Source organism: Chlorocebus sabaeus, chromosome 15 (genome assembly GCF_047675955.1).
Source record: "Chlorocebus sabaeus isolate Y175 chromosome 15, mChlSab1.0.hap1, whole genome shotgun sequence".
NCBI classification, from domain to species: domain Eukaryota; kingdom Metazoa; phylum Chordata; class Mammalia; order Primates; family Cercopithecidae; genus Chlorocebus; species Chlorocebus sabaeus.
Window position 1 is genome coordinate 10,449,353 of NC_132918.1, and position 24,042 is coordinate 10,473,394.

The 24,042-nt window shown below is 35.2% G+C and overlaps 1 protein-coding gene across 7 annotated transcripts in view; it reads right to left on the minus strand.

The window, feature by feature from the left end:
* PIK3CA (phosphatidylinositol-4,5-bisphosphate 3-kinase catalytic subunit alpha) overlaps positions 1-24,042 on the minus strand; it is an 88,782-nt gene that overhangs the window by 10,704 nt on the left and 54,036 nt on the right. For all 7 annotated transcript variants that reach the window (XM_007972038.3, XM_073023436.1, XM_037988545.2 and 4 more), the window contains 13 exons: positions 23,145-23,390; positions 22,347-22,432; positions 16,965-17,070; positions 16,022-16,174; positions 15,777-15,911; positions 8,015-8,139; positions 7,080-7,161; positions 6,615-6,779; positions 6,294-6,397; positions 5,187-5,358; positions 2,176-2,282; positions 1,539-1,660; positions 321-399 (listed from right to left, as the gene is read on the minus strand). In XM_007972038.3, coding sequence (XP_007970229.1) covers positions 321-399; positions 1,539-1,660; positions 2,176-2,282; positions 5,187-5,358; positions 6,294-6,397; positions 6,615-6,779; positions 7,080-7,161; positions 8,015-8,139; positions 15,777-15,911; positions 16,022-16,174; positions 16,965-17,070; positions 22,347-22,432; positions 23,145-23,390 — 1,682 coding nt within the window. The remainder of the gene's footprint in view (positions 1-320; positions 400-1,538; positions 1,661-2,175; positions 2,283-5,186; positions 5,359-6,293; positions 6,398-6,614; positions 6,780-7,079; positions 7,162-8,014; positions 8,140-15,776; positions 15,912-16,021; positions 16,175-16,964; positions 17,071-22,346; positions 22,433-23,144; positions 23,391-24,042) is intronic.

The following is a 24,042-nucleotide window of genomic DNA, read 5'->3' on the forward strand; positions in this document are numbered from 1 at the left end:
TTCTTTTAAACTCTTAACTTCTGAATGAAAACAGGGGTCTTGTGTGTCTCCTTTGTCTTGTTCCTAATGGTCACACTCCAGAGGCAGTTGCAGAGTGTTTATTAGCTTCTTAGCTCTTTTTACTTAGCTGAATATAATTTAGCTATTCTAAGTCAAGTAAGAGGAGGATATGTCAAAATACTATAGTGTAATCAACTATTGATAATTACTACTGCATACATTTCTTTTTAGATATATGACTCTATATGCTTCTGTAATTATTAATAGTTCACTTTTTCAGGATAACTTTCAACATACAGGTTGCCTTACTGGTTACCTACCGAAGATCAAGACCTTGATTTTGCCAGATATTTTCCATAATACGAATAATTTGAAGTGTTAGCATATCTTGCCGTAAATCTGAAATTCAAATAATATGTATCACCATTTAATGCCACAGATGCAAATTTGGGGATCACGCCATCACATGGTTTTCAAATAAAAAACAAATACAGCTACATTTATCTTCAAAAGAAACTACAGGAAAGCAATATTCTGATTCTTTTAAAAAAAATGTATAAATGAGTGTGTATTTCCACTCAAAGCCTTTACATAGCTTTATTAATTTATAATTTTTTGAGATGGGGTCTTGCTACATTGCCCAGGCTGGTCTCAAACTCCTGGGCTCAAGTAATCCTCCAGAGTAGCTGGGATCACAAGCATGCACCACTACAAATGGCTCTTAATATTCTGATTCTTAAATCCACTTTTAAAGTCTTTGCATAAACATATTTGAATAACAATGTAGGATAAGTGAGCATGTATCTCATAAAAATTTTTAATTAAAGCATTTATAGTAATTATTTTTCTGAATCCTTAAATTTGAACATATGTTTACATTAAAATATTGGGATCAACAGAATTCACTCCTGAAATGTCATTTCCTATTGAAAACCCATCCATGGATCCTCCTTCACTCCCCCGATAGCCTTTTCCTCCAAATAAGTACCTTCTTTTATATGGTTCCTAAGCAGATTACACTTTTCCTTTGTACCATGCTTGTAATTTCATTTTTATAATTATTTATTTAATGTCCCTCTTTTCTCTGTTAGGCTGTAAGCTCCAAAAGGGCAGGGATTCTGTTTTCTTCACTGCTAAAACCCCAGGGCCTAGCACATAGAATATTTATGGAATGAATGGATACTCACACAGCTAAGCAAATGATAATTAGAAACTGATTTAAAAAAAAAAAACCAAAACAACAACAAAAAATACTTCTCTACACAGGTCCACGAGAGGGGGGTGGGAGGCAGGGAATAGGAAAAAGAAAAAACAAAAAACTGATTTCAGGACTTCTGATCTAAGCCTAGTACTTCTCTTCTCTTCATTGATTATATATGCATATTTCAAAGGTCAAGATATCTGATTAATATTATCTATTTTATCACATGTATGTATTCCTTAAATGGCTTTCAATAGTTTTCATGGTTCATAAATATCCTGGGTATAAAAAGATAGCTAAATTCATGCATCATAAGCTCATTAATACTCTTCCTTACCATCCCCATTTTTAAAGATGATCTCATTGTTCTGAAACAGTAACTCTGACATGATGTCTGGGTTCTCCCAATTCAACCACAGTGGCCTTTTTGCAGAGGACATAATTCGACACTCTTCAAGCCTTTAAAACAGTTAAAAACTTTATTAGGCACCTTTGCTTTATTATTCCTTTACCCTCAAATTTATTTTAAAATATAAATACCATACAACTTTTTGAAGTGTTATAAAGATTTAAAACTTTCTCCTCAATTTTTATTTAGGAATCCATTTCTAAGGAGTGTAAAAAATACTAAAAGTTTTAGAAGTTATATAATTGCATATGAATTTCCAACAAATATATAGAGATATACCATTAGTTTTACAGATATTACATTTCCATTTCTTATCCTATGATAACAGAAATTCTGGCCATAGAAGGTTTTAAATTCTATTATTTAAGTAGTAAAAACTCATTCTGAATAAAGGCAGTACTGAACTTAAGATAATTTACTACTCTTATTTTGAGGGTAGGAGAATGACAGCGAGAAGCACAGATTATTGAACATTCTAATTATAATAGACATTTTGACTTTTCTCAAGATTTTATCCAGAAAAGGTATTTATTTAAATATATCAATGAAACCCCCAAGAAAGTACCTGAGATTTCCTAGTTGATGAGCAGGGTTTAGAGGAGATAGAAAGCCCTGTAGAGCATCCATGAAATCTGGTCGCCTCATTTGCTCAACTAAAAACTTCATCTGTACCTGATTTAAAAAAAGGATAGTAACAGTAAGAAACTGACTTAATAAAAGGTAAAACGAACTGCTAATCTCTTTTACACATGAGAACCTCAGTACTGTACAGTCTCTGAATCTACATCCTAGACTGGCTGCCTTCTAATTAAGAGGGTTTCTACAACAACAGAGCAGCAACACTCAGAGACAGAAGCAAGACTGGCAGCACTGTGTACCCCTTCCTGTAAGAAGATGAAATCTACTTGGTGATAGTGGCAATGCTTTTGGCTGTAGAGCAGGGCTAGTCAATTATGGCCGGCAGGTCAGCTGCCAGTTTTTGTAAGTCAAGTTGTATTAGAATACAGCTATACCCATTCATTACATATTGGCTACTTTCACGATAGAATAGCAAGAGTTGAATAGTTAAGACAGAGACCACATGGGCCTGCAAAGTCTAAAACAGTTACTATCTGGCCCTTTAAGAAAATTTGCTGATCTGTGTTCTAGAGGAAAAACTAAGGAGACCATGTTGTATTAGCTTAATAACCTTACTTTTAGGCTTTTAAGAAAACACAGCATTCATACTCTCATTGTTAGGTAAAAGTGGTCTAGTGAGGCTAAAAGAAATTGCTGGGAAAAGGACTTATAAAAACATTTGTTACATGGAGTCTCATATTATATTCAGGTTTTAGTATGTGGCTACAAAACAGTATCTCTTTTTAATCAATTCAAATCAGAGCCCAGACTGCTGAATTATCACGCAATAGCTGGGATTTTATTTTAGGAAACCTTCACCTTTTGAAAATATAAAATGTGAGTAGGGGGAAAAAGTGGTTAGGAGCCAGGAATTAATAATAAATTAATTTTCAAGCTGGAATTTAAATAATAAGGTTTATTTTTCTTCTTGTTATATATAAATGGTTAGAAAATCTAGTCATCACTGACTAGATAGCTCTTGTTCATGTAAAGGCATTTCTATCACTGACAACTCTAATAGCACAGTGCTTCATGTATTTTATCACTCATTGTTAGGACAAAACACAAAGCCACTCAAAGTAACTGCTCTTGTTTCTATGACTGCAATATTGGCTCCCTATCAAAATCTCGTTTAAGCCAATAATGATCTGAGTAATGAATTTCATGTTCCTAATTAATCCACTGTATCATAGCCAATTTGTGACATAAAAACTCCAGCTTAGAAGAAATGCCTATACAGATGGTCTCCAACTTAACGATTTTTCAACTTTGTGATGGTGTGAAAGCAACATGCATTCAGTAGAAATTATACCTCAAATTTTGAACTTTTATCTCTTCCTACATGTATTCAGTAGAAACTATATGTCAAATTTTGAACTTTTATCTCTTCCTACGCTAGTGATATGCAACACAGTATTTTCTTGAGATGCTGGGTAGCAGCAGCCAGCCGCAGCTCCTAGTCAGCCATGCTGTCATGAGGGTAATTGACCAATACTCTACAGTGTACTGTGTGGCCAGCATATTTTGGATACTGTGTTTTGTGTTTTCGCATCCCAACACATCTACAAAATGCCCATTTTTGCCTTTAAGATATTTTCAACTTATGATGTGTTTATCAGGATATAACCCTATTATAAGTCGAGGAACATCTGTATTTACAAATGTATCTAAAATTTAGTTTCTTTTTTCTTAGCTCAGTTACAATATATAAATACAATAAATTTTGTTCTTCCAAGGCAATCTAGTCCCTTCTTGCCCACAAATTCCAGTATCAGAAAGAGTACAATTATTTTCTAACATCCTATATTTGAATTTATATATCACACTTCAATAAAATCAACTCATACACTGTATGACATTTACATTAATACAGTAACTTTCTTTTAAATTTTTTTTTCCTTCAAGTACTAGTAATGAAGATGTTGGAAAAATTCATTCAGTACTGCTAACTTACATTCTCTGTCCTTTGGGGACTCACTAATAAACGATTTTTTTTTGTTTTCATTTCACTAGAGGTGCGGAATGAGCTTCCTTTTAAGTGTAAGAGGTGGTGAATTTAGGATGTGGTGGATTGGACTGAATAAAGATTAGGGTGTAGGAAAAGGTCATAAAAAAGTTTACATTGGGCTAGACACAGTGGCTCATGCCTATAATTCCAGCACTTTGGGAGGCCGAGGTGGGCGGACTGCTTGAGTCCAGGAGTTGGAGACCAGCCTGGGCAACAAGGCGAAACGCTGTCTCTACTAAAAATACAAAAATTAGCTGGGAGTGGTGGCATGCTCCTATAGTCCCAGCTACTCGGGAGGCTGAGGTGGTAGGATGGCCTGGACCCAGGAGGTCAAGGCTGCAGTGAGCCGAAATTGCACCACTGCATTCCAGGCTGGGCAAAAGAGCCAGACTCTGTCTCAAAAAAAAAAAATTTACGTTATATTTCCTACTCTTAGTTATACTAAGCTAGACTGCAGATGACTAGAGTGTGTGATATATTTACTGAGTGACTCGAAATCCATTTTAAACTTGGAAATGTAAAAACTAACTTCTTTCCACTCATTTTCAGGGTCATTACTGAGAGACAATAAATGACAGAATAAGGAAATAATCACTGTAAATACTTAGGGACCTGAATAAGAGAAAGGAAGGGAAAGTAAAGGGATCTAACATTTATTGGGCACTTTCTATGTTCCAAGGATTGTGACAGGTTCTTTGCATAACTCATGTAATTTAATTCTCACAATGGCCTTACGAAGCAGGTACTATTCCCATTTTACAGACAAAGAAAATGAGTCTTGAGAGCCTACATAATGTGTCTAACACTACACAGCTGGAAGGCAGTGGAACTTGGTTCCAAATCCTAATCTGCTTGATTCCAAGGACCACGATCTATATATACACTGAGCTTCTAAACAACTCTGCCCCACTGCAATGAAAAGAGTCTCAAACACAAACTAGAGTACACACCTTTTGTGTTTCATCCTTTTTCTCTTGTTTGAGAATGTCAGTTAAGTTAATGAGCTTTTCCATTGCCTCGACTTGCCTATTCAGGTGCTTCAAATACATCCCACATGCACGACAATAGGACTCCAAAAGCAGGCCAAACCTCTGGCTAACTGTTTTATTGTGCATCTCAGATCTAAAAGAATCATGCAAAATTAAAAATATATATATAATAGTCTTAACTGAGTATACAAATAATCTTTGCTGAACAATTTAAACACTCATTTTTGAAATCCAATAAATGTTACAATCACACTAATAATAAAATTATTCAAAACCTGTAATTTAGAAGCAAAACCAATATGAGCTTCAGGTAGTTCCTGAATATGTGATTAAATAAACATCTAGTTTTTAGATTTATTTCAACTAGTTTTCATTTACTAATCTCAGTGCAAGATATAAAAACATGAAAAAAGGAAATTGAGCACAAAAATAATCAAATGAAGAGGGAGGGAACAAAGCGCTCAATGAATGCTATTCGATTCTTCTGACACACGCCTATGCTGCTTGCTTTCAACCTAACTTCTGGGTTCCATTTTTAAATTTTAACACTGAAAATATCCTAGTAGATATCAATCTTTCTAAATTTATGCAAAACTATATGGTTTATGATCTGTAACTTTTGAGTACTAGATATATCACATTCTACAAAACATTTTTTATTCTTAATTAGCTTGTTTTTCAATAAGAACCATAGGAGTTTGACATTATTTTTCTGAATTTCAAGGTAAAACATTTTTTTCTTTTTTTTGGGATATTTTAATCCACACACACAGTGAAACCTACAGCAATACTCATCTGGACCTAGAAAATTTTACTTAAGTAGAACGAAAATCTTTAAAAATATTTCAGCTCTCATTCATGACTAAAATTTAGTTTTGAATTTATTACTTTTTAAATTTCAAACAGCAAAAGTTGAGAAGCTCATCACTGGTACAAAATACTTTTAGTATGGAAAACTCTTCCAGCCAAACATAAACAAAAGTATACAAGTAATACATATTTGTAAGTCTATTAAGAAAGCAAGTAATATGTACCTTAAGACTTTAATGGGAAAATAATTAGACTTACTTTAAATGCCAAAAGAAAAAGTGCCCAATCCTCTGATTAGTCAATGCTTTCTTCAGTAAAAATCTCACAAGCAAGTTATCCAAATATTGTTCATATTTTAGGACCTAGGTGATTCAAAAACAAAAAACAAATCAGGGTCAGTTTCTGCATGGCTGAGCTAAAGAAAATTTTTTCAGAAAGAAAGTGGCTATTACTGGTCATAATTTTTTTTTTTCTAAAGCATAAAACTAGTTACTGCAGGTTTTTAAAAAGGAAGTTGTATGGATCTAGAATAAATTACTATTTTAATTAAACATTATTTACTATTTTACATTATTTTACCTGTACTAGCTGAATTAAATACTGAGAAAGTTTGTCATCTGTTAAATATTTTTCCAAGCACCGAACAGCAAAACCTCGAACCATAGGATCTGGGTAATTACAGTCCAGAAGTTCCATAGCCTGTTCAGGTTTGATTGGAGGCCAGTCTTTTACCAAGCAATACATCTGTGTATGAGAAAGACAATAAATCACATTTAAAGGGGAAAGATAGTTGTGAATGAGCCATCTAAAACACTGCCTTAACTTCTGATTTTAAAATTAGTTTAGATAAATAACCTTCTTAGAATTTACAGTTCTAATTAGTTTTATCTGTGGAAATAATGTTAAGGGTATTTTTTCTACACTATATTACTATTATTAGTCTATTTCATTTCTTTTATTTATGCAGACTTTCTGAGAGAAAACAATTTAAGTGACATACCAATTTGTACAACAGTTATCTAGTATTCTCAAACATACATTTACCTGGGCTACTTCATCTCTAGAATTCCATTTAACAGACAGAAGCAATTTGGGTAGAATTTCGGGGATAGTTACACAATAGTGTCTGTGTGGGAGAAACAAAATAAAAATAAACACTCTTGCATGCTATTCAAAAGGTTTACATGTCTAACTTCTCAATATGCAATCTGTAAGAAGTCCCAAACTTCTTATATTACTAGCCTTTTTAAAATTCAAAGGACATCAGTGCTTAACACTACAGTTGGAAATATATTTACATACATACTTAGGCACAGTTATAATGGCAAAGAACACAAAAGGAAAATGCAAATGGATTATAAAGTACTTAAATTTAGTTAATAGTTAAGAAAAATTATGAATATATGTTATACCACTCTTCATATAGTTCATATTTTTGATCTACTTATGCAACATGAATGAATCATAGAGTCACCACTTCTACTATGGTTACTGGACAAAATTTATGTCTTAATGGACTTTCTGCAGAAATGCACTGCAACTGGTTTATTTAAGTATAGCAGTATCACCAACAGCAGGGTAGTTTCTTCATAAATGAAAATAAGGCATTATACTATTTGAAGAAACGTAAAAAAAGAAAAATGAAAGGGAAACCCTAAAAATTATAATATCTACACCAACTAAATCATATCTAAATTGACCTCAAACTACTATTTTAAACAATCCTAAAGAAAGTCGTATCAGGAATTCAGAGTAAGAAAAAGCATTTAATGTGCCAACTACCAATGTAGTATGATTTTCTACAAATATCAATTTACAGCCATTGTTTTTAAAAAGGCAATGTTTATAGTTTAAAAATCATGTAAATTCTACTTTATTTATTCTAATAGGTATGGTAAAAATATACCGAGATCAGCAAAGTCAGTTATTTTTTCTGCAATACAGAAAAAGAAACAGAGAATCTCCATTTTAGCACTTACCTGTGGCTCCACAGAAAATCTTTCTCCTGCTCAGTGATTTCAGAGAGAGGATCTCGTGTAGAAATTGCTTTGAGCTGTTCTTTGTCATTTTCCCTTAATTCATTGTCTCTAGCTAGTCTGTTACTCTGTAAAATAAAATTATATCTTATGTAGTTTTTTTTTGTCATATTTTCCCCCTCTGGATTCACGGATGATTTACAAAAAAAGCAAATAAATTTTCAATAAACTTTACATCGCTAATCAACTGTTGTAAAATAATTTATTCTCATTGCAAGACTTTATTTTCAGAGACAGGAAAGAACCAATCTAAGATATAGTATTTGTGGAACAAATCCAGTAATTTATTTGGTTAATATTACACCAATCACAGAATAGTAACTGCTGAAGTTAGCCAACAACAAGACCAGATTAGGATACTAGAGGATGGTAGTGAACAATTTACTTTTCCTCCTGACGAGGATCTTGTTAACTTATCTGTGAATGTTTTTGATATAAGAGAGTAAGAAACACTAAAATAATAAAAATGTAAACTCTTTCATGTCCTTTGCCTAAACAAATCCTTATGATCACTGCAAGGCTTTCAAATTTAAAAAGCAGAAATCAGTAAGAAAAAAAGAATGAAAAACACCCCCATTAAAACACTGTATCCTGAATATTAGAAAACTAAAAATAATTTTTTTGTATAATTCCAAGCAATGTATATTCCCTGCAAATATAGATATATTAACTGTGTAATGAACAATGAGTACATATTAATGTATTATGCAAAACAAATATAAACCCCTTAGGATGGGTTACATATATTTCTAAGTGGCTAAAAATGAAAGCAGACACCCATGCCACCTGGTTTGTATGTGTTTATATGCTGTTAACTTATTCAGCAGGATGAAGAAATATTACTGGCACATATTTGTTCAAGTATTTATTAAATATGTACTACGTACCTTGTTTTGTTCTTGCTGTTGGGATTACAAAATAGTAAAAGACTCTGCACTAACAGAGCCTCAGTTATAGTGGGAAATCAAATAAATAAAAATATTGGAAAATTGATATAAGGTACTCTGGATGATGTAACAGCGAATGATTGAGAACACAGTATTTGTGATTCAAGTAACGAGAAGGAATCTTTATCCACACTACTTAGGGAAAGACTATTGCAGATGGAGAAAACACTGAAAGCCTTCCTCCCACCCCGGAAATAACTAGTTTGGTGTGAAGGAAGAAAGCCAGTAAGCCTGATGGGCAATAGACAAGGGAGAGAAGAAATGTAAGCTGAATTCAGACCACATAAAATTTGCAGGTCAGTGTATAAAGTTGGGATTTTATTTTTATTGATAGCTATTTAAAGAATGAATACCATGATTTGATTTGTACTTCATAAAGATTATTATGGCTTCTCTGTGAAAGGAGGGAGACCAGTTAGGAGGTTATTGCAATAGTCCAGGAAAGAGAGAATACATACTTAATCCTCAATTTACCAGGAAAAGAAGTTGCTACTGTTTATTTACTTATTTTTATTTGTTTACATTTTAAATGTAAAATAAAGAATAAAGTGATGGGGAAAACAATTTTATTAGACATTTTAATAAGAATTTGAATATTATAAAACCAAATTCTTATCTACATTTTTCTGGTTTTGAAGACAAATATATCATTGTCAAACTAGAAACTACATTGTCAAAATGCAATATTTTTGAAAACTCTGACGGCTCATAACTGTTGAAGGAAGGGCCATCTTTTTTCCTCTGTAACTGCAAAACATTACTACTCTATAAATACCAATCAGAATGAGTCGCTCAAGGAGTTATTTTACTTCTACATCATCTTTTCCTTCTAGTCACATTTGTATACACAGCTACTTTCAGCATTTGTCCATTTAAACAGTGTATCAGGTAAATTGTTAAAGTAGATTTAGAGGTTCAAGAAAATTTTAAAAAAATTTTGGTGCATATAGGAAAAGATGAAAAGAATATTGTAAAACATGAGGCTGTTCAGGTTCTTGTCACAAAATACTGTGTGATGAAGTCATTCTGGTGGAATGACTAACTGAATGTGAATACAAATTTCCTTTTTGTCTTTAGAAATACTACCAAATTTCCTTTTTGTTGTTAGAAATATATTCTTTACTCATCATTATCTTGAGTTTGAGAAGACTTAAGATAACTAAGAGACAGTTTAGGTACTGTCACCTGACATTTCATTTATATAATAAACTTCACCATGATTAGCGTTTAGAGTAGTGGTTATCAACTAGGGTGATTTTATGTCCTCCTGACCTCCCAGGAACCTTGGCTAATGTCTGGAGACATTTTTGATGGCCATAACTTAGCAGGATGGCACTACTGGCCTGCAGTAGGGCAGAGGACAGGGATGCTACATCCTGGATTGCACACACAGAATGGCTCCTACAACAAAGAATTATTTGGTGCACAATGTCAATAGTGCTGAGGTTGGGAAACTGCTCTAGGCTGCTACTATCTATCTGCATTCATATTACGATTTGTCTAATGCTTGTGAAATATCTTCCTCGATCAGTTTTCATCTGTCATCATTCTGGGTGAAAAGTGAAAAATTCTGATTCTCAAGTGTCCAATGAAAGCCTGAAAGAAACCAACCAACTAAACAAAAAAATTACAAAGACAGTGTCTGCAGATTTCTTCTATGCTTCTGGAAAGATGATGCAAGACACTGGGCAATGCAATAAGAAAACTGAAGGATGATGTAACGTGATGATTTACTTCACTATTTTATCATCCTTCTAGGCTATTCTATCCTTCTTTTATATTTTCATATTATTTTAGTCTTTTTTTAGCATAGTTGGAAATAATGAATATGGATAAAATAATTTCTAGAATGATGAAATAGTAAAATATTTAAGATACAGGAAAACTAAGATCCCATGTCGTATCTTAGATTCACCAGTTTCCAATAGATACAAATTGTAACTGAAAAATAGAAGTTTTATTCTACTATAAAATAAGCAGATTTCTTTTCTTTGAAATAAAAGTTCTTTTAAGAAAGAATAGTCATCAAATATCAATCCTTACAAAGAGTTAGAATTGTTCAAAAAATAAAGTCATATATTTTAAATTATATATGCAGAAAAGATAATTCATTTTCCAAAAAGTAGTGGTAAACGCCTTACTGAGAACACAGCTATGAATCAATAAATCAGGATTCCTAAGTGCAATATACCAGGTCTTGGTGCTGCTGTTACTGTTGATGGGATATATGTGTTTTGGACTTCTTGGCCCAAAATTAATTGGCTGGTTTATCTATAGCCAACAAGGCCAAAGAAAAAGTAATACATTTGGAAACACCAATGAACACAAACATCTTCTCTTGGCATTGACACCTTTGCCCTTGATAAATCAGGGAGAGTTAATGGTTCTTGAACCTAGTTATACTGTGGTTCCAAAGCTATGGCCAAGATTAGACAACCAGATCAATATTTAAATTCCACCTTATATACACTCTTTCCTGGGTAACCTGGGATAATGTGGTGAAGACCTGCTGTTTTCTCTGCTTCCAAGCTTAACTAACAATGTATTTATGCAGGCGTACCCTGTATTATTGTGCTTTGCTTTACTATATCTCACAGATATTGCATTTCCAACAAACTGAAGGTTTGTGGTGGTATCCCTACGTAAAACAAGTCTCCTGGCACTGCTTTTCCAAATGCATGTATTCATTTTTTATCTCTGTGTCACATTTTGGTAATTCTTATAATACTTTAAACTTTTCATTATTATTATACATTATGATGATCTGTGATAAAGATCATTGATGCAACTGGGGGGCACTATGAGCCAATTAAGATGGTGAACTTATTTGATAAGTGTTGTATGTTCCAACTTCTTCCCCAACCAACCCTTGCTCATCTTTCCCCCTCCTCTCAGGACTCTCTATTCCCTGAGACACAACAATATTGAAATGTGGCCAATTACTAACCCTACAATGGCCTCTAAGTGTTCAAGTGAAAGGAAGAGTGCCGTGTCTCTTGCTTCATTCACATCAAAAGCTAGAAATGATTAAGCTTTGTGAGAAATGCATGTCAAAAGCCATACAGGCCAAAGGCTAGGCCTCTGGTGCCAAACAGCCAAGTTGTGAATGCAAAGGAAAAGTTCTTAAAGGAAACTAAAAGTGCCACTTCAGTGAATGAAGTATAAGAAAACAAAACAGCCTTAATGCTGAAATGGAGAAAGTTTTAGTGGTCTAGATAGAAGATCAAACCAGCCACAACTTTTCCTTAAGTCAAAGCCTAACCCAGAGCAAGGCCGTTAACTCTTTTCAATTCTATGAATATTGAGAGAGACAAAGACGCTGCAGAGGAGAAGTCTGAAGCTAGCAGAGGTTGGTTTAAGAGGTTTAAAAAAGAAGCTGTGAAGCAGCAAGTGCTGATGGAGAAGCTGCTGCAAGTTCTCCAGAAGATCTAGCCAAGATAACTGATGAAGGTGGCTACACTAAGCAACAGATTTTCAATGTAAACAAAACAGTCTTATAATGGAAGAAGATGCCATTTAGGACTTTCACAGCTAGAGAACAGAAGTTAATGCCTGGCTTCAAAGCTTCGGGCTGACTCTCTTGTTAGGAGCTAATACAGCTGGTTAACTGCAATGGCAGGTTTTGAGAGGACTGACTCCAAATCTGAAAGAAGTTCTATTGTGGGTAAAATGCTATCAAATAGCATCACATGCTGCAGAGAAATCTTTCATGAAAGGAAGGGTCAATCAATGTGGCAAACTTCATTGTCGTCTTAAAGAAATTGCTGTAGCCAGTCTAACGTTACTTCAGCAACCACCAGCTTGATGAGTCAGCAGTCATCAACACTGAGGCAAGACCCTCCACCAGAAAAAGATTATAACTTGCTGAAGGCTTGGATGATCATCAGCATTTTTTAGCAGTATTTTTAAAGTATGTACATTGTTGTGTTAGACATAAAGCTATCACACACTTTACAGATGACAGTATAATGTGAACAGAACTTTTATATGCACTGGGAAACCAAAACATTTGTGACTCTTTTGTGATTTTTGCTTTAGTACAGTGGTCTAGAATCAAACTCACAATACCTCAGAGGTATAGCTGTACTTCAGTCTCAACTTCAAGATGAGTATCTCAGAGAGGTCTTTCCTGAAATATATATATATATTTGCTTTCCCCCACAAATCCTCAGTTAGTTATTCTTAGCTCACTAGATTGTTTTTCCTTCCTGGCACTTAACATGATTTATACAGCTGACCCTTGGACAATATAGGGGATAGGGGCACTGATCTCCTGTACAATTGAAAATTCATGTATAAATTTTGACTCCCCCAAAACTTAACTACAAATGCCTACTGTAGACTGGAAGTCTTAACAGAAACATAAACAGTTGATTAACACTTGGTATATATGTACTATACACTATATTCTTGGAATAGAGTAAGACAGTGAAAAGAAAACGTCATTAAGAAAATCATAAGGAAGAGAAAATTCATTTATAGTACTATACTGTGTTTACTGATACTGTACATTGATGCTGTCTTTTGGCCAGGCATGATGGCCCACACCTGTAATCCTAGCACTTTGGGAGGTAGCGGAGAGAGGATCACTTGAGCTCAGGAGTTCGAGAACAGCCCAGGCAACACAGTGAGACCCCATCTCTCTCTCTTGTTTTTTGTTTTTTGAGATGGAGTCTGACTCTGTTGCCCAGGCTGGAATGCAGTGGCACAATCTCGGTTCACTGCAACGTTTGCCTCCCAGGTTCAAGCGATTCTCCTGCCTCAGCCTCCCGAGTAGCTAACAGGCATATGCCACAACGCCCGGCTAATTTTTGTATTTTTAGTAGAGATGGGGTTTCACCATATTGGCCAGGCTGGTCTCGAACTCCTGACCTCGTGATTCACCTGCCTCGGCCTCCAAAAATGCTAGGATTACAGGCATGAGCCACTTACCCCAGCTCTTATTAAAAAAAAAAAGTTTGGCTGGGCGCGGTGGCTCACGCCTGTAATCCCAGCACTTTGGGAGGCTGAGGCGAGTGGATCACCTGAGGTTAGGAGTTCGAGACCAGCCTGACCAGCATGGAGACACCCCATCTCTACTAAAAATACAAAAATTAGCTGGGCATGGTGGCGCATGCCTGTAATCCCAGCTACTCAGGAGGCTGAGGCAGGAGAATTGCTTGAACCCTGGAGGCGGAGGTTGCAGTTAGCCAAGATTGCTCCACTGCACTCTAGCCTGAGCAATAAGAGCAAAACTCCATCTCAAAAAAACAAAAACAAACAAACAAAAGTGTATGTTGTCTGTTTACAAGATGAGTTGTCTGTCTGAGATAAGGGCAACTGCAACTGCAGACCTCAATATATGGTACACATCAAGCAATTCAACTTTTTGCCTGTAATGTCATGACTTTTCTCTGCTTCTTGAGAGCACCTCCAGCATCACTAGAGGCTCTCCTCACAGGCTTCATAGTGTCATTCAGTGTTCACGGTATTGCACTAACCATGACGAAAAATATGCAAGAACTGAGAGAGATCACTTTTTACTGCAATAAACAATTTACTGAAGTGATGAAGTGCTCATGTAGAGATGATCAGCATTACACAGCATTTCTGTTTGTTTTGTTTTGTTTTTTCAGACAGAGTCTTGCTCTGTCGCCCAGGCTGGAATGCAATGGCGTGATTTCGGCTCAATGCAACCTCTGCCTCCCGGGTTCAAGTGATTCTCCTAACTTAGCCTCCCAAGTAGCTGGGATTACAGACACATGCCACCACACCTGGCTTTTTGTATTTTTAGTAGAGACAGGATTTCACCATGTTGGCCAGGCTGATCTCGAACTCCTGACCTCAGGTGATTCACCCGCCTCGGTCTCCCAAAGTGGTAAGATTATAGGCGTGAGCCACTGCGCCCAGCCTACATAGCATTTTAAGTGTATATCTGCAACGCTTGAGCTTACTACAATAGCAACACGAGGTGGCTATGAAATTATTACAGTAGTACAGTATGTACTACAGTTAATTTTATGCAGATACAATTACAGCAGTACAGTATGTACTACAGTTAATTTTATGCAGATACAATTTAATATTGCATCTTTATGTATTCTGCATTTCTCTTGACTATGAGTAGTACCATGTATGGTCTTTGTTTGTGTGTGTATGTTTTGATAAATTTTAACTTTTTATAATAGATTTGTGTATATTTTATGGTCGTAAATGATAAAATAGACTTGTATCTACATATATTTTATGGATTCATGACATACCTAACTTCAGTTGTTTATTGATACTTCTAGGATATGTAGTTTGTCTCCAAGTATTTTCAAATTGTCACAAATCTCCAAAAAATTTTCCAATGTATTTATTGAAACAAATCCACATATAAGTAGATCAGTGTAGTTCAAATACACGTTGTTCAAGGGTCAACCGTAATCTGTATTTCTGCTTTTATCTGCTTAATATCTATTTTCACCATTAGAGTGCATACTCAATGAAAGTCTGTTTAGTTCATGACTTTATTACCTAGTGCCTTTCCCAGTGCTTTACGCAGAGTTGGCACTCAATAAATATTCGTTAAATGAATGAAGGCAAGCCAGGGCTTTAAAAAAGCAGAGTTGCAGTAAAATATTAGCATACAGAGAACTTAATTCTATTGCAATATTGGTCCTAGAGCTCACAGTATCTATGCCAGTAAAATACATGGATCCTTTTCCATAAAGAAAGTATGTACCTAAATCCACAGATTATGACTGACACTTAATAAACTCAGTGATTTGCCTTACCAGTCCTGCGTGGGAATAGCTAAATCCTGCTTCTCGGGACACAGACCAATTGGCATGCTCTTCAATCACTGACATATCTGGGAACTTTACCACACTGCTGAACCAGTCAAACTCCAACTCTAAGCATGGAGTTTCCTAAGAGATGGAAGAAAAGCTATTATATATACATAAGAGAGAAGGCTTGACTGCCACTATAGTCAATATAAATTAGACTGTCATCTAATTTATGACAATAAAAACCTTACTTTATTTGGATTTGATCCAGTAACACCAATAGGGTTCAGCAAATCTTCTAATCCATGAGGTACTGGCCAAAGATTCAAAGCCATTTTTCCAGATACTAGAGTGTCTGTGTAATCAAACAAGTTTATATTTCCCCATGCCAATGGACAGTGTTCCTTAAAAAACAAAGAAAAATACTCACTAGTCTAAATTATAAAACACATTTCAAAACACTTTTCTTCGCCAGAAAGGAAAATTCAACAATCATCTCTATAATAATGGGAATATAATATCTAAAAAAAAAAAATTAGTTTTTCAAAGCTTAAGCCCGTTCTTTCCTTTTTCCCCATTTGAAATAACATGTATTTTAATTATAAACAGAAAATATGAACCAAAGCAAGCATGAGATATTTGCATACAATGCCTGTTATATAGTCACTTTGCATTTTTAAAAATGGTATCAGTAAGAATTCAAAACATATTTATCATAAATAAATTCCTGAAGCTCTCCCAAGGTATTCTTCTATATTTGTTAAAAATTTAAAAATAGGTTTGATTTATTAATATTTTCTTAAATAAAAAATAACATCCATTTTGTCAAAAAATTCAATCAGCGGTATAATCAGGAGTTTTTAAAGGTAAACATAATTCATGGGAAGGGGAACATCACACACTGGAACCTGTCGCGGGTTGAGGGGAGCGGGGAGGGATAGCATTAGGAGATATACCTAATGTAAATGACAAGTTAATGGGTGCAGCACACCAACATGGCACATGTATACATATGTAACAAACCTGCACGTTGTGCACATGTACCCTAGAACTTAAAGTATAATAAAAAAAAGAAAAAAAAAATTTACTTTATTTATACATGTTTTGTCAAATAAACATCTATCTTTACCTAAAAAAAAAAATAAATAAAAAAAGATAAAGGTAAACATAATTGTTCCTTTTGAAATACTTTACCTCTTTAGCACCCTTTCGGCCTTTAACAGAGCAAATGGAAAGGCAAAGTCGAGCAGCACGAGGAAGGTCAGGAATGTATATATCATAATTCAGCCATTCATTCCACCTACGTAAAATTTTAAAGAAAAAATAATGTGTCAAAAAAAGTCTTCATCGAAAGTATATAAATGACTCCTACAAATCACCAAGAAAAAGATCAACCAAACGAAAAACAGGCAAGAGACTGTTTGGAAAGGCACTTTATAAGATCATATTCAAATAGTTAAACATGAAAAGGGAGTCATTATTAGTCATACAGAAAATGAAAATTAAAATCTTATGGAGATATCACTATACATAAGAATGGCTAAACTATAAAGATTGATGATGCCAAGGGGTGGTAAAGTCATGCAGTAATAGGAAATCTCATACACTAAAGAGTATGGGGGTATAATTTGTTACAACCAATTTGGAAAGCATAATCAAATAAAAGTGAGCATATGTATTCCCTGTGACCCAGTTCCAATTCTAGGAATAAACCACAGAAATGTGTGCATTTGTTAAAAGCAGAAGACATGGGTATTTATTTACTTTGTGACTGAACTATACAACTATGGTTTGTATACTTTTATGCATGTGTGCTACATACGTCACTAAAATACTTATTTATATTTATAATATATACATAATATAAATACATATTATGAATATATATTTATTATTTATATATATAATTTTGCTCATAAAAGTCAAATAGAAAAGGAAAACTAAACAAGGTAAAATGAGATTTCCTATTATGATTATATTTAGTTACTTTCATACATAATATAGTTTTATCCAAAGGAATCCACTAATCTAAATAAATCAGTAGGTAAATAAAGTGATGGATACATAAAGTATTTGAATTGAAGAATAATTATTTTATAAAAGGTAATAAAACTTCACATTCATAAGGGAAGAATAAAACACTGCTACAAAAAGTGAACAAGATAAAAAAATTATTCAAATTTTAATGACAAATTTCCTCAATTTACTGGGTGCTACATGTGAAATTATGTCTGTCTTTGGTGAACATATTTGTAAAGAACCACATACAATAAACAGTTTTGTATTTTAAAATAATATTACAATAACGGATACAGTATGGGCTCAGAAATCATACTGGAGTAGAATCTTATTTCCCCTTTTTCACTAACTGTGTGACCCTCGCTTTGTCTTTTGCCTCCTCTATGAAATGGGACTAATAATAGTACCTACCTTCATAAGGCTGATAACTATCTCATAAAATTAAATGAGATAACACAAGCAAAGGAATTAGAATAGCAACTGGCCCATGATAGAAGCTCATATGTTAGACAGTAACTTTAAAAACTTTTCAAATGTCTTCTTTATCATTCTGGTCTAATCTTGATTATAAATAATTCTTAATCAACAATAAAACAATATAAAAATTCTATTTTTAATTAGCCAAACTAAGTAATAAACTTCATCAGTAAAATAAGTTCCATTTATTCTAGTATTTTTGCTCAAGTATGGACAAAGATTATTTAAAATATGGTCTATTTATAGAAAGAAGACACATTTAAAATGGGGAAATTTGGCAAGACGTCTAAAGGTAAAAGAAACAACAAATGTTATTATTATTATTATTTTTTAGAGATAGGGTATTATGTGCCCAGGCTAAAGTGGAGTGGCTATTCACAGGCATGACACAGTGCATTACAGCTTCGAACTCCTGGGCTCAAGCGATCCTTGCCTCAGCCACCCTTAGCCTCCTAAGTATCTGGGATTTCAGACGCATACTACCATGCCCAGTAATAAATAGAATTGTAGAAACACATAGAGAAAAGTGTTATGGGACTTAAGTCCACAATGATTTCAAAAAATTAGGCCGGGTGCGGTGGTTCACACCGGTAATCCCAGCACTTTCGGAGGCCAAGGCGGGCGGATCACCTGAGGTCAGAAGTTCAAAACCAGCCTGGCCGATATGGTGAAGCCCCATGGGTACTAAAAATGCAAACATTAGCTGGGCATGGCAGCGGGTGCCTGTAATCCCAGCTACTCAGGAGGCTGAGGGAGAGGTTGCAGTGAGCTGAGTTTGTGCCATGCACTCCAGCCTGGGTGACAGAGCAAGACTCTGTCTTAAAAAAAAGAAAGAAAAATTAAAGATATATCTACTTAAATGTACCAGACTTTTTATTACTCCGAAATCTTTAGAAGTGCTCATAAATTAATACTAAGTGTTCTATACTCTTTCTAAGAGAGCTATGTCCTACCAATCTACTTGTTCAGCCCTATGCTAACAAAATAAAGCATGTTTCTCTTTTCTTCTAAAGTTCATCCATCCCACAACACACAAACACACACACATATACACACGCTCAATTAAGTTCTTTGTTTCTAGAAAATGGTTGTGTGTGTGTATATAGTCCAAATTGATTCTGATTTTGGGAGATACTCATAACATGAAGAAATCATAAAGCATCTAATTTATCTAGCATAAAGGGAAGCAGATTTGAAACAAATAGTAAGAATTTTTAAAATCTACTTTTCTATCTTTTTAATAACTTCATATTCACTTATCTGATTTTTTGTTTTTGTCAGCACAGAAAAGTTTAAGAAGTTTACTTATATTTTCACACTACTACCATAAATACTTCACCTTTTAGACTACAGAATGCTTAAAGACAAATACAGACCTTTCTAAATAGCTATTTTACTAAAATTTCAACATTTTAATCATATATTATTAAACAAATTTATCTTTTACTTTTTTTTTTTGAGTCAGGGTATCACTCTGCCCCCCAGACTGGACTGCAGTAGTACGATCATGGCTCACTGCTGTCTCAACCTCCCTGGGCTCAGGTGATCCTCCCACCTCACCCTCCTGGGTAGCTGGGACCTATAGTTACACACACCACGATCCCAGGCTAATTTTTTGTATTTTTGGTAGACTGTGTTTTGCCATGTAGCCCAGGGTAGTCTCAAACTCCTGGGCTCAAATGATCCATCTGCCTTGGCCTCCCAAAGTGTTGGGACTATAGGCATGAGCCACCACGCCCAGCCTATCTTTTACTTTTTTTTTTTTTTTTTTTTTGAGACGGAGTCTCGCTCTGTCGCCCAGGCTGAAGTGCAGTGGCCGGATCTCAGCTCACTGCAAGCTCCGCCTCCCGGGTTTATGCCATTCTCCTGCCTCAGCTTCCCGAGTAGCTGGGACTACAGGCGCCCGCCACCTCGCCCGGCTATTTTTTTGTATTTTTTTAGTAGAGACGGGGTTTCACCGTGTTAGCCAGGATGGTCTCCATCTCCTGACCTTGTGATCCGCCCGTCTCGGCCTCCCAAAGTGCTGGGATTACAGGCTTGAGCCACCGCGCCCGGCCCTATCTTTTACTTTTATAAAGCTAGTTTAACTTTTGGTACGTGAAACAGCTACCTAGGATAATTCCATCCAGTATTATTCTGAGGTCTTTGCTTGGGGCTTGTTGAACTTCTTGGATTGATAGGTTTATAGTTTTTACCAAATATGAAAACATTCTGGCTATTATTTTCTAAAAGGTTGTTTTTCTTTTCCTCCTACAACCACCCCACTAATCAGTGCGAGGCATACGGTATGAGTGGGATATAAACTCTTGTTTTGGCAAGAATTTAAAAAGATCCTGGCCGGGCATGGTGGCTTATGCCTGTAATCCTAGCACTTTGGGAGGCCGAGGTGGGTGGATCACCTGAGGTCAGAAGTTCAAGACCAGCCCGGCCAACATGGTGAAACCACTCTCCACCGAAAATACAAAAAAATTAGCTGGGCGCAGTGGCACGTGCCTGTAGTCCCAGCTGCTCGGGAGACTGAGGTAAGAGAACTGCTGAAACTTGACTGTACTCCAGCCTGGGCCACAGAGTGAGGCTTCGACTCAAAAAAAAAAAAAAATCCTGAAGTTGTTTGTTGTCACAATTTCATTTCTGACCTGAATGATATGCTTTTTGACCTACAATGGTTTATGTAGGCTGAGGAACTATCTTCCTTCCCTGTGGCAGACAAGGCTACCATCTCTTTGAACTTTACGTAGGCTCTAGAAGGGTGGTAATCTTTAGCAACAAGACCAGAACTTTTTCTTGAATGTCTTAGAACTCAGTCTAACTTCATTATGAGATTTACTTCAGGAGGAGTCACTAGTTAGCTCTATTGTTATTTTATTATAAAGTCCAGTAACAATTTGAATTCTCTTGAAATATTACTGCTATTATATTCAGGGGTACTCTTATTCCAAAATGATTCTATAGAGAGAAGCAAAGAAATGCAGGATAGTGAGCTATTGGATTATACTACTTTTTATTTCTTCATCACATCCAGGCAGTAATAATTTAAAATCCTCCCCCATAACTCCTTCTCCCCCTAATAAATTAATTTGCTCCCAAAGACCCTTTATTTGAATGTCATAAATATCTATTCTTGGGAGTGATTTGAAGGAAACTGCCTCAGGGTAGTTTGGTTATGGAGTTGTTTGCCAACTCTTACTTCTCCTTCATGTGAATGATGATGGAGACAGGAAAAGAATAAAATGCTAGGTTTTTAATCTAATGTGGGGAATCATTAGCATAAAGTTGTAACCATACTCTGCTCTCTCTTTGATACAATGAAAAGAGACAATCAGAAACTATTCTGATAAAACTTTAGACAGAATCAATAAAATAATCCTGTGACTGATACTCATTTGACAGAAAGTCTTGCTGGTCTATATATACATTTCTGGTTAATTTATTAAAATATAGCTTGTATAAAGCTAATGATGAAGTATAAAAAATATACTTTTTTTTTTGAGATCAGATCTCACTGAGGCTGGAATGCAGTGGCACGATCATAGCTGACTGCAGCCTGGAACTCCCAGGCTCAAGCAATTCTCCTGTCTCAGCCTCCCTAATTCCCTAATGGCTGGGACTACAGGCACGTGCCATTGTGCCTAATTTTTTTTTTTTTTTTTGAGATGGAGTCTCGCTCTGTTGCCCAGGCTGGAGTGCAGTGGTGTGATCTCAGCTCACTGCAACCTCAGCCTCCCAGGTTCAAGAGATTCTCCTGCCTCAGTCTCCCGAGTAGATGGGATTACAGGCACCCACCACCCTCTGGCTAATTTTTTAAATTTTTAGTAGAGTTGGGGTTTCACCATCTTGGCCAGGCTGGTCTCAAACTCCTGACCTTGTGATTCACCTGCCTCAGCATCCCAAAGTGCTGGGATTACAGGCGTGAGCCACCGTGCCCGGCCAGTGCCTAGCTAATTTTTAAGAAAAACTTTTTGTAGAGATGGGGTCTTGCTTTGTTGCCCAGGCTGGTCTAAAAAAATATACTACTTTTATTGATCACACTGCTAAACACTAATATAACCTTTGGAAATATAAGTCTATATACTTCCTCACCTGGGATTGGAACAAGGTACTCTTTGAGTGTTCACATTGTCACATAAGGGTTCTCCTCCATGGTAGATACCTGTTCGAACATAGATCTAAAAGAAAAAAGTATGTATTTACTAATGTATACACTCAACATACACATATGCACACACTAGATAGAATCAAATATAAAATCACGGAATTTTTGTTCAGATATAGCTTGGTTCTCCTTTTCTTCACATATATAATAAGTTAATACCGATGTAGAGTCTTCACCAAAATTAGTTGCTGCCTTCATCCACTAATAACAATGGAGCCATCAGACCACTAAAACATAAATATAGGTCCACAATCCCTTTAAGGCAGGTATGTAATTCAGAGCTTCCATATTTTAGAAAGCTAAATTAGTAAACGTACTTACTAAATACTACTTCCTTAGCTGATGAAGCAGTACCTCATAAAGACATTAATATTTCTTTAATAAGATACATGAATATTTATACTAAGTGGGGTTAATAAAGATTATAAAAACCCTCACTTAAGGTTGGCTCAGGTCTTTCTGCCAAATGAATTCTGTAAAACTTTTGATTTTAAGAGCTAGAATTGTAAATATTAGAATTATTAACAAAGGACTGTGAGCTGTATAATAGCTAAGGTAGATGGAAGCTCAAGTAAAATTCATGATATATTTTTACATTCGGAGATTTGGGTGTTCTCCTAACCATCTGAAAACATACTACAGGTCAACAGATTACTGCATAGTTCAAGAAAAAGGTTATATAAAATAAATTCTATAAAATAATAAGCATTAGCATTTGACTTTACCTTATCAATGTCTCGAATATTTACATTCACGTAGGTTGCACAAAGAATTTTTATTCTGAGTGCACTATTTATAACCCAAAGGGATTTTGTAGATGTTTCTCCATTCATATATGGTGTAGCTGTGGAAATGCGTCTGGAGTAAGATGGCATTGTAAAACAATCCATTGGCAGTTGAGAATAAAGGCTTTCTTTAGCCATCAACATCAAGTTGGGCATCCTCCCAAGCATTATACAGCTTCTTATATACTGTAAGAGATTAAGGGGGCAAGCCATTTCCTGTAAGATTTTTCATTTTAAAAGTAACATGTAAGAGTATTATGAGAATGTACACATTAATCTGCAAAGGCGATAAACATTATAGACCACATTTATTAGTAGTTGCTATAACATTTAAAATACTAACATTTAGGATTTAGGTTGAAGCACAAGATCAACCAAACACTTCTGAATATAAATTGCATAAAGAAAAAAAGTAAGGTCAACTTTTGAAACTATAGTTCTACCCTTAACTGGAGGCCAAAAAAGGAATTAAAAACAAGGATCATGGGATACTCATTATGAAAACATTGTATTTGGTAACAGAAAAGCAGTATCACTTAGGACACCTCTGTCATTCAGTCTATTAAGTCATATTGATGTCCCATCCAAAGGCTGCTGTTCACTTGCTTTTTTGTCCAAACGTACTGAGAAACATTAGTTTTGCTAAAATTAAAACAAAAAAACACAAATAGTGGAGACCAGTAATATTATAGATAAATATTTACAAAAAATACTAAATACACTGGTCTGAATTTCGAAATGGTAGTTAGGATAGAGATTTTTAATATAAATGTTACTGTATACACATTATTTTCCTACCCATAAGCCCCACTAGACAATAAGCAACCTGAAGGCCAGG